The 11444-nt window shown below is 40.4% G+C and overlaps 1 protein-coding gene across 2 annotated transcripts; it reads right to left on the bottom strand.

Moving 5' to 3' along the window:
- Positions 1-2620: 2620 nt before the first annotated feature.
- On the bottom strand, positions 2621-11444 carry LOC109479498 (beta-1,3-glucan-binding protein-like). 2 transcript variants are annotated; one of them, XM_019781465.1, is made up of 12 exons: positions 11339-11444; positions 10257-10373; positions 9339-9440; positions 8271-8399; positions 7534-7791; positions 6041-6198; positions 5587-5722; positions 5060-5242; positions 4337-4532; positions 4057-4128; positions 3544-3691; positions 2621-2897 (listed from the first exon to the last, which is right to left on the bottom strand). In XM_019781465.1, exons 2-12 carry the CDS (start codon positions 10366-10368, stop codon positions 2679-2681), a joined length of 1713 nt encoding a protein of 570 aa, XP_019637024.1. In that variant the 5' UTR covers positions 10369-10373; positions 11339-11444; the 3' UTR covers positions 2621-2678. The 2 variants fall into 2 exon arrangements, with proteins under 2 accessions (XP_019637024.1, XP_019637025.1); XM_019781466.1 differs by lacking the exon at positions 2621-2897 and adding an exon at positions 2909-3008.

Here is an 11444-nt window from a genome sequence, read left to right as displayed (position 1 = left end):
TGAATTGTCATCTTTGAAGTGTGATGTATGCAAACAGTTTTTTTTGTGATTTTGTTTGTGACGTGTTTGTTTGCTTGACGTGTGCCCGCAGCTATTTGAATACAATAGAGTCGGGGGAAATGGTGTAACCACAGACTGACGGGAAGGTCAAAAGGGTCTCTCCCCATTGGATAACAAATTGGAGGACAAAACGGTCTCTCCCCATTGGATAAATGCTTGGCCCAAGGGAAACAGAATAAAAGATGGACACCGCCCTATACACCGAAAGGTGTGGGAAGTTTTTTCCAAAGAGTTTCGTTGGAAAATAAAGCACATTCCGTCCATATGATTTGTTAGGTGTGACCTGCAATTCCTACGTCCAATTTCCCTGCTTAGAGAGCGTGTGGGAGGGTACTTTATCAGACTTTTTAAGGCTTCAGTGTTCTTTCGTGAGGTCTCCGTGGCACGAAAACCAATTTATGTAGTAATGAAATGATATTTAGAGTTGATTTTGCACATAAATCGTGTAGGATATTCCTGGATCCAATAGTTCCAGCATATTGAAAACAGAAGTGTTCTAGGATTTTTGTCAAGATTGTTTTAGAATTATTCTACACAATGGTTGAATGGTTTTGAATGCTGTATATCTTGTATAAAATTTCTGATTCTTGAATAGAGTACACACATCTCTAAAGTAAGGGCAACGAAAGTCGAAATTTGTTCACCTACATTTGTACCATACGCAAAAAATAGCAATGCAGAGTGCTAACTAGAAAGGTAACATTTGCAAAGCAAATGCATAATGTTTACCTTCGCATATGGCCAGTTACTTAATTCTAACTCAAAACATTTAAATTCACTTCAGGCAGGAGAATAAATCCCTCCTGTTATAAAATTGAAACATGATGTAACCCAACACTAGTTACCATGGTGACAGACGTCTGGTTCAGGTCATTGACCTTATTGGTATGGAGAAATAGAAGAAGAGGAAACAGAGCAAAAACAATGTTTTCCTTCGGTAAACACAACCAGTGAAAAATCGCCAGCATTGCACGAAATCCTATATTTAAGCAACCCTTAAAGCCTAGTACGTAAAGACAGACGCGATTGAAGAAACGGTACCTTTACGCACTCTTTAAGTTGTGCGTAAAGGATAAATTCTGTGCAGTGCAGATCAAAGCCTCTACATATAAATCATTTCTTTCAAACATCCCTGACCGTGTTATGAGCGCAAAAGCGTTTTCCCCTTCTTTTCTTTACATTGGACGAGACTATCGATTTTTCTTGTTCAAAACTTCAAGTGTTGATGAGACCCAAGACTATCTAAGACGACATTCTTCAAACACAATTATCTGGCAAGCTTCTAAAAGACGCGTACATCTGAAATACAACTTCTGATTATCAGGCTACAACATGGGAAGAACGAGTATCGATTGAGGAACTGAACATAACATTCAATTTGTGAAGTCTGCGCCTTAGAGTAAAGGGAGAGCACAAAGTAATGATAGATGTTTGCCTGGAAGATAGAACATGGTGTACTGGGAAATAAAAGGCTGTACACTTCAAAGGGAACTGGGGTTAGCATTAGGTGAGGATTGATTTTAACTTGCTGGAAAAATAATCAATGATGTCGGTAGTTCAAGGGCGTTGTATGAACATTGCCATTTTCATGTAGATATTGGGGTTGAAAATATTGTTAGTAGCATGGTAAATACGCATTTAAAAAAAATCTGTTTGAAAATGATTTATCTTTGGGATTGAAATATGATATGAAAAGTACATCAAGCTGTCGGAAGTGATGCATATCACTATTTTTTATTTTATTTTATCTTATTCGATTTTCACATATATTTATTGAGTATGACGCAAAAAGTAAGAGTTGCTTATATGAAACCTTCTACTCAAAAACATACAACGAGTATAAAACACATTGACAAGATACATGCATACAAGATAAGTACAAACAAGACAAGTTGGTCTATGTCACTATGTAGTCATGGATCATGTTTAAAGCGCCACCTACCAGAATGGCTTAGAAGTACATGTTCCAGTGAACTAACATGTTCCATGCTACTACTAACAAGAATTTAGAGATCTCAGACCTCCGTCAAAACATTATGTTTACAATTCATGGCTTTTAAGGAGGGGTTGAAAATCTCTCATTAAAACTGGGCTTCATTTGCCTAGACAACGACTGATGCAACGTAACCCCTTTGCAATATTCTTTTGAAACCCCCCTTTTATCGTGCAAGAGAAACAGCTGTCAGGGAGGTCATGTAATGAAAAACACCATCTATCAGCTGTCAAGGAGGTCATGTAACATAAAAATACGTATAAAAGCAGCGAGTGCTAACAGATGTAGAAGTGGTAATGACTTTCTCACTCTAGAACAGACTGAACCCAACCATATCCATTACAACCTGACAACGTGGAAACACTGACACACATACAAACACACAGACCAAAAACAATACTTCCATTTTTCATGGAGGTAACTAACTAGTATAGTAAAAAAAATCAGACACATAAAACATTTTGTTTGGCAATTTATTGAAGAGAAAGAACTCAAACAAACGCCTGGATACTTCCATTTTTCATGGAGGTAACTAACTAGTATAGTAAAAAAAGTCAGACACATAAAAACGTTTTGTTTGGCAATTTATTGAAGAGAAAGAACTTAAACAAACGCCTGGAAGGACTTAGTACTTCCAAACGCGGATGGTCTTGACTTGCAAGGCGGCGTCTTCTCCGTTGTTGACGTCGGCGTTCCAAGTCGGGTACCACTGGTTCTTGGCCATCCAGAAGTCCTTAAAGGCGGTGGGAGACTCGTTGCTCCACGGCTTGCCTGACGCGAAGGTGTCCTGGTCACTGAAGAAACCGTTGGTACCACCCACGGCAAGGTTCAAGATGATGTAGAACTGGGGAAACAAGAGCGGTGTTTAACAAAACATATTGGCGATGTTTAGCCTGTACTGGTCACTGAAGAAACCGTTGGTACCACCCACAGCAAGGTTCAAGATGATGTAGAACTGGTGCTTGAAACAAGAGCGGTGTTTAAAAAAACATATTGGCGACGTGCTTCCAATATACACAGTGAACTTTATTGACACAACAAAAGTACGGCGACTATCGTAAGGTCTTAACTACATGTAGACAAACAGACAGATACGAGGGTACAACAAAACCAACTTACGTACAGGACAACATATGGATCAAATTATACTAAAAGTACTTGTTCTAAGGTCTAAACATCCTTTGATATATGTACCCATTTGTACACAGTAAGGGTTATACATGACATATGCAGTCACAGAAAGTGCATGTGTCGCATATTGTGTTCTAGTGTTCTTGTGCATAGTGTTCTAGTCCCTCTTGTTCCTATAGCTTGTGCCTGGCTAAATTTAAGTGAATTAATAGACTATACTGTCAATTCTAGACATTTGTTGGCAAAATACGGCTGACTATTTGGAGATACCGGTCTAGTTAAACTTTATATAGATATTTTATGATTAGTAGTTTTGCACAGCTACCTAATCAACTTGCACATTTTAAGAAATAACTAACCTCGTGGTCGAAAGGAGCGAGCTTGCTATCCGAGTACTGCCAGGGATTGTGGGTAGCTGCTCCTTGGGTCTGCGAGAACTCGCCCAACTCCCAGAATCCTCCGGGGCCGGGGTCAACCTTCATGATCTCCTGGTCGTCAAGGTAGAACCTAACACAAGGTCAACCAAGGTCATAAACATTACTACATGTAGTTCGAATAGATTGATTGATACAAGCTACACATTGAGTAAAGAGACTCTTTCTACACAACCAAGTCTTTTATTCAGCCGACGTTTGGGTGACCGTCTGTCACCTTCCTCAGGGCAATTCTGATTGGTTCACATTGCACTCTCTTTCCTCAGTGACTTATCAACTACAAATGTATTAACACTGTCTTGTGATATCTGTGCTCTTGCATGCGCTACGCTAAACCATAAACCATGGTGGCTTTCTTTTTAAAATTCTCATTTAAATCTCGAAAGCTACCTTTTCCCTTCCCTCAAATGTCATTTGTTAGATGTATTGATGACTTACGTCAAATCATTCTCGGTCCACTCCAAGCCCCACTTGTGGAAGCGGTCGCCGAAAGTTTCTCCGCTCAGAGTTCTAAAAAAGACAAAAGAAGCAAAGGGTTGTGTGGTTGTAGAGTTAGTCCACTTTAGAACATGTAATAAAATGCTGTGCAAGAAGATACAAGCACATGTAAGTACGAATATATCTCGAATGACAGAGATGTTGGCCAATGAAATGGTTTGTTACAATGACTAAGGTGTCTAACTACTGAGATAGATCACAGTCATGCATTGGCGCTCACTTGGTCACGTGAGTCTTGGCGTAGCCGTTGACTGGCCAGTACGGGCCCCAGTGCATTGTGGTCCCCATGGAGTCCACGCCAATGGACTCGCCCTGTGAGTTTCTCGCGTTCTTGTTCCCGCGAGATTCCATGAGATCGATCTCTCCCGAGGCCGGCCATTGGCCATAACTGTTGTGCTTCGGCAACATCCAGATAGCTGAAAAGGGGGCAAAAGGGTTTGAGACATCTACAAAATTTAAATTTAAATTTTGTTGCGTAATTTTAAGATTTGTGACTTAATATATTTTTGAATACGTTTTAAAAACTCAATTCAATGACGAGAAAACGACTACGAAAACTTCTGATTTATCAGTTCACTAATTGATTTACAGCTGACGTATTGGTCACGTGTTCTAATTTCATTGGTCATTCTAACTTGAAGGTGGCTGCGGTAGAGATACAAAGAAATGTAACGGGCTTCATTCATAGTGTGGGAATACATATTAGCATGAAAGTTTATCTGAGTTGGTAAATTACATAGTGAACATTAAACTGTTCTCCAACTCAGCTGTGACGGGGGGCGACACCGACTTCCGACGAACTTTGACCCAGTGCTAAATAATCACGTGCCTGTAGCACTTGGGCCAGATAGCCGAGAGATTTGGTCGAACATTCCAATAAGTCAAATTCTTTTGAGTTGGAGATAGTTAAATTTTCACAGTTTAGCTATCAGACATGGCATACCAGGCCAGAGCCAGTCACCAGTTGGCAGTTTGGCCTCCACCTCGATTTTGCCGTACTTGAAGGCGAAGCTGTTGACGGTGCGCAGACGGGCAGAGCGGGCGGGGTTGATGTAGTTTGTCCCCGTGCCCGTCCGGCTGCAGCCCCAGAACGCATTCCCGGTACAGTAGTCCGCCGGAGACATACCTGGTATGGGTTGGAGAGAGAGAGAGAGAGAGAGAGAGTTGTATTCAGTGATTTATCCAGAACCATGCTCAGGCAAGTGTTCTGGATAGTCTAACCGCATCCAGAACCGTGCCTGAGGCAAATCTACATGTACGTATTTCTTGGATACGCGGAGACTATCCAGAACAGAACCGTGCCTGATTTTAAGTTTCTAACCCTAACCCACTCAGCCATAGAACTAGATAGACACAGTGTACTATAGGAGATAAGGGTGGGGGTGGAGCCTAGTAATACTTCTGCCAAGATAAGCTTAATTTTTGTCAAACAAGGATATATTGTGTGGCTGGCAGCAACATCCAACTCACCCCATATGTCCACTGTCTCACTGCTCAGGGCCGCTTCCCCGAACTTTTCTGACGTCAGAGTCGGCTTGATGAAGAGGGTGTTGTCACGGACGTAGCTGTTGGAGCGATTGTTGACGTACATCTGGAACTCCCAGTTCTATTGGATGAAAAACAAGAGTCGTCATCATGTGAGTAGCACGTGATTCATCATGTGAGTATCACGTGGTTCGCCATGCATATCACGTGATGGCCACATGCATTTAACTCATACTATAGTCATAGTTTGAGTACTAGGTAGAAGATGCAGGAGTTTGACACGTGATCACCACGTGATAATAACATGTATCTGTAAGTCGGCGCTCCATTGGCTGAAAACCTACGGATGTTGGAATGTGATCATCACAGAATTTCGTGTAACCATGTGATTGACACGTGATCGTTACGTGATCACTATCTAAAACTTGAGTCTGCTCACCCCTCCGCCGCTCATGGTGAGCTCGTGTTGCCAACGGTCGAAATCCAGCTTGTCCCAGTTCTCTTCGAAGATCAGCCCGTTGCAAGGCGCCACGGTTTGGTCGCACGCGGCGTCACAAGGGTATTCCTTACAGTTGGCAGCGATTCCAAATGTGGTACCTAAGAACATATTCAAACGTCTACTTATTGCTTTTTGCATCATTCTTGGTATTTTCCATAACTATTACAGGGTCGACTCAACATAGACTGGCACCATCCATGGACGGCTGGTGACACCTGAAGCAAATTGAGATGACCAAATGAACATGCACATAATGAATCAACGAATAAAACGAATAAACAAGATGGCCGACCATGACGTCACAAACCAACATGGCGGCGCCCAGAGACTTGAGGCTAAAACAGAATGGGTACTTTTCATGGGCAAATGGAACAATTCAAAGTAAAAAAAACATAAATGATAGGATTAATGAACGAACGAGTGGATGGATGGACAGGTCAATAATGAATGAATAACAAGAGTTCCACGATCTCATACCTTCGCCAAAAGATTTTAACCCTTGCGGGTGACGAATTCTACAATTTTAATCATTGATTTTGTAAATAAGAGCGTCATTTGCATGGATTATATCTGTTGATCATATTCTCCACCCAATGACAGCCTTATCATAACAAAAAGGCTATTATAGCACTTCCTCATAAATTATGCAAATGAGGTCATGATTTGAATAAATTATGTTTATTAATGCTCACCTTCACTTAACTTCCAAATGTGGCAAGTATGAAATTCGGGGTGCAGCAGTTACAACTATGGAATTATAAGAATTTGCCATTAATTATGCAAATTAGGTCCTCATTTACATAATCTATATCCTCAGATGTTTTTCTCGTTCTCAAGTAGATGTTACAACTGTTTCATAGTTCTATTATCGAACAAATCAGATTTATAGAATTTCCTCATTAATTATGCAAATTAGCTCCTGATTTGCATAATTGCCATCTGATTATGTCAAGCATCACTTCAACTACCTACATACCAAAAATCACGACAATACGTCAACCGGTTCTTGAGTTATCGTCCTTCAAATTTTTTTCAACAAATGCTCCTGAAGTTCCAGAACAAGGCGCTAGGGGACCCAAACTCATGTCACTTCTTTCCTACCCCAAGAGCTATCTACCAACCAAAATTCGTGACCCTAGCATGTCCAGAACATGAGATATCAAAACCGGAAGTTCAGCTGCAGTACCTAGGAAAGCCGCCAGGGGGCCCAAAATCTAATCATTTCTAGGTCTCATGAAGTCCTACCCACCTACCAAGTTTCATTCCAATCCATCCACTGCTTCTTGAGTTATCTTGCTAAACCACACACACACACACAAACACACCCACACACAGACAAACGCTACTGAAAACATAACCTTCTTGGCGAAGGTAATAAAATGAATGGATGGATGAATGAATGAGAGAATGAATGAATGAATAGTAGGACAGACCTCCTGTGAGTCCACCTGTTATTCCCCCTGTGATCCCGCCAGTGATCCCGCCGGTGATCCCGCCTGTGATCCCACCAGTTGTCCCACCGGTTAGCGTTGTCCCGCCGGTTGTCCCACCGGTTGTCCCGCCAGTTGTCCCACCGGAAGTGCCACCGGAAATCCCACCAGAGATCCCGCCGGAGATTCCGCCTGAAGGCGCGGCGGTGGTTGTTGTCGCGGCGGTTGTCCTGGTGGTGGTAGCCTGGGTAGTCGTTATAGCTGGAAACAGATTCCACATTACATGGGACCGTCGAAAAGTGAGTTTTGTTTCCTCCGGGGAGGGAGGTATTGTTTTGGGTGCCTGAGTTTGTGTGTCTGTTTGTCTGTGCTGTGCAGGAATCCAGGATTTGACGGCATTTGGCTGTATAAAAACCACAAAAGGTTAGACGCAGGAAATGGGGTCTGAAAGATTATGGTGCCAGTGGGAAATCTATAGACATAGTAAAAAGAGAAATTCACAATAAATAAAACAAGAGATTCCAAACAACAAAAATCTCTTAATAGTCCCCAGAGGTTTGAAATATCCGCTTTCAGCTTGTTTGATTCTGTGGTTTGAGAATCTTCAGGTAACCAGACAGAAATACAGCCGTTTTCTCATTGGTCCAACCGTTAATTGCCATGCTACCATTGGCTGAACAGTTAATTAAGATGGACATCCAGGATGGATCTATTGTTGGGAACAGAGACGAACTGCTTACGGGAGGGGACCGTCCATGACTGCTCGGTCTTCTGGAACCCCCCGCTGTTGTGCACGACCAGGATCCAGTAGTAAATGGTTTGTCCCGGACGCACGGTGATGCCCTGGTCTTCGTAGACAAACGCGCCACCTGTGAAAATGATGCTGAATTGCAGTCAATGTTGACATGACAGGAAATCATGTCAGAGACAAAAAAGTCATGAAATAGTCTGGAATCAGCCCCATGCAGGACTATCGTCACTCTTTTCACAGTCTAGCACTAAGTGGTAAAAGCATTTTCTCGTGGCCGGCTACCAGGTTAAAGCTGCATTATGAAGCATTAGGCCACACCAATTTAATTTCTTGGTTAACGGATTCGCCCGCTTATTTTTTTCTGATTTGCAAAAAATCAGAATCAACTGCAAAATGCTCATATTTTGCCTTGAACAGTTGAAAACAGTATTTTTCTTCCTAGTTGTTACAGTTATTCCATCTTTCAATGCAATGGTATCATTAAAAGTTCAAAATTTATTGTTTAAATTTTGAACCAGCCTGGTGTGTTGACTTCATAGCTCCTATCGTACCATTTTGGGCCATAATAGGATGCCTAGGCCTGTTTTTATTTTTTTATTATTTTTTTCACCCGCCCGCTCCTTCATTTTTCTACAAAAATCCGTTAACCAAGAAATTAAATTGGTGTGGCCTTAGCACGATACAAAAAGTAAATTTTCTAGTCATTTATTTACGAAGTAAGTTGAGTCAACTCTATAGCAAAAAAAAATTGTGCTATTCAGTAAGTGTAGGTGCCAAAATATGACGTCGTACAAGCGTGCTTAAAAGCTAGAAACACAGTCATGTTTGTTTACATTCTGGTATTTTGTGGTGGCACCACAAACTGAGTGCACCTTGCGTGAGCTGTTTTAGCACCAACTAAAATTGTCATATCAATGTGAGATAATTACATAAATATGTTCAAAAGTGACTTACAATCAAACGAACATTTTTTTCAATTAAAATATCACAACTTTTGCTGCGAAAAAATGTTTCATAATGCCCCTTTAATATCTTACATAATTTGATGACTCCATACCTGACTTATCAACGATGTCGATGTTGTACTGTCCTGCTGCCACCCCGGCCAGCGGAGTGTCAATGTTGAAATGCAGGCCAACTAGGTTCACGCCATTGGTGTCTGTACATGGAAAATAATCAAACTTTTCGTTGAAGAGGTTCATCACTCACGTAGAATTAACAGTTAGTAGAAATTCTTCGATCAGTGACTGTATTTTTGTAAGGTAGATTACGTACCTCCAAATTTCTCGCGAGACTAGGTCACTCCGTGAACAAGATGTACAGTGGACATAGAAAATTTGGAGGTACGTAATCTACCTTACAAAAATACAGTCACTGATCGAAGAATTTCTACTAACAATCAAACTTTTATAAAACATTTATTGCAAATGAGTTCCCGAGGGCCAATTGTAAGTACATTGGAAATTATAAAATAGTACTAAACAATAAAGATGAGCATAAAAGGAATTGAGAATCCTCTATGTAATTATGCTAATACTAAATATGGTTATTGTTGGGTTTGATTTTTACCCCATCAAAAATTGAGGTATTGTTTTTGGTGTGTCTGTGTGTGTGTCTTTCCTTAACATAAACTATACATATTGAATAGAGGTATGAGATTTCCGAATTCTTGTTTCTTAATGCAGTTGAGCATGGCATGCCCAACGTTCTGAGTGATATATGTTTTTGTTGGGAGGTGTTTTCTGTAGGTTGGAAAGGTGTATAAAGCTGAGAGACATTTTGTTGACTACTTGAAGTAATTATCTGTAATGAATTAAGAATGTGCAAAATCCCAAATCTAGACTCAGATATACAATTCTTTAGAGAAAAAAATTGAAAAAAGTAAATCATGAAATTTGAAATATGGAATCTCATGCTTGGCAGGCTGATGTGACGAATTTGAATTCAAAATCTAACGGTTTAACGGACAACCAACCTGTGTACGAGATCCGAAGTCCCTGCGGTGACATCATCTCGAACACAGGGTCTCGTACGGTATACTGTGCGCATGCGCACGAGATCAGCGCCAACACATACAAGACAATCATCCTGGCTGAAAACACACAAACAGTTTTTAGAAATATTTATAACGGTCGCATTTTGTTGTTGATTATTTATTATTAGCAATGATATGGCGTGGGAAATATTATCAACAAAACATGTGGTTAGATTCTTGGCATGACGATGTTGCTAAATTGAAGCAAGGAGTTTCAATTTTCTTTGGTTTGAGAACGTTTTTCGTCCAATGGCTGTTCACAAAAACAGCTTTTTCTTAAATAGCTGCTTTGATACATTTTTGTTAAAATGTACAATCCATAAAGCTACTAACGACACGAATGAAACACCAGAATAACAATTTTTTTGAGGATTCGATTAAGAAATATGATCGTAATCTACTACCTACATAGCTGTGGTTATGATAATTATGTTGAAGAAACGGCTCTAAAATAAGAAGCCAGATGATACAAACACAGTATGGCATAGTTTCTACTGTATATCTATAATTTTCAAGATAAGAACGTTAAATTTACCCCAAACTGAAAAATGGCACATACCCAATAAAAGCTAAAGTCAAAAGAAACACAGTTTACACTTCATACAACGTTCTTAGAGGCATCCAATGCGATTTCAGGGCGGGAAAACTGGAAATATTCTTGATAAGTCAATCTTTGTGATATTGGCACATACTACTTCACATTAGCACATTTGAATCAGTATTTCATACTTTGGGCTTTCAAAAACTTCAGAAACAAGCCCCAAGATTAGCCTTTATTTTCTGGGTGGTACCCTAAAAATCAGCCCAGGGCCCTTCCAGTGACCATTTTCCGTCAGAATTTTGGGAATTTTTGTTCCATGAGGGTCAATATACATTGGGATAGTGTGGTTTCAACTCAGTATGTAGATAAATGACTAGAATATTGGCTTTGAAAAATAGGGTTTCCAAGCCCTAAAAACTGCACTGGATGCCTTTAAGATTAAAGACATTCAGTTGGTAAATTATGATAAATAACGACTTACCTTTAGTGATCTCCCTCTAGAAGAAACAAAATTAAAGCCGCCCTGACCAGTTATATAACAGACTGGCGAGGCTGGGAGCACCAGTGCCTGTTACATAGGTGCGCTA

Source organism: Branchiostoma belcheri, unplaced genomic scaffold (assembly GCF_001625305.1).
Source record: "Branchiostoma belcheri isolate BF01 breed outbred unplaced genomic scaffold, Haploidv18h27 scaffold49, whole genome shotgun sequence".
Taxonomy (NCBI): domain Eukaryota; kingdom Metazoa; phylum Chordata; class Leptocardii; order Amphioxiformes; family Branchiostomatidae; genus Branchiostoma; species Branchiostoma belcheri.
Note: the sequence above shows the minus strand (reverse complement) of the source record. Positions and strands in the feature narration are given on the sequence as shown.

What these genes read in the sequence shown, in the direction of transcription:
- LOC109479498 (XM_019781465.1), bottom strand. Translation starts at nt 10,368, where the DNA reads ATGATTGTCTTGTATGTGTTGGCGCTGATCTCGTGCGCATGCGCACAG. An exon ending in CGACATCGTTGATAAGTCAG is followed by an intron (nt 8,400 to 9,338) that starts GTATGGAGTCAT and finishes TCATTTTCACAG; the next exon opens with GTGGCGCGTTTGTCTACGAA. An exon ending in TGGTGACTGGCTCTGGCCTG is followed by an intron (nt 4,533 to 5,059) that starts GTATGCCATGTC and finishes CCCCCTTTTCAG; the next exon opens with CTATCTGGATGTTGCCGAAG.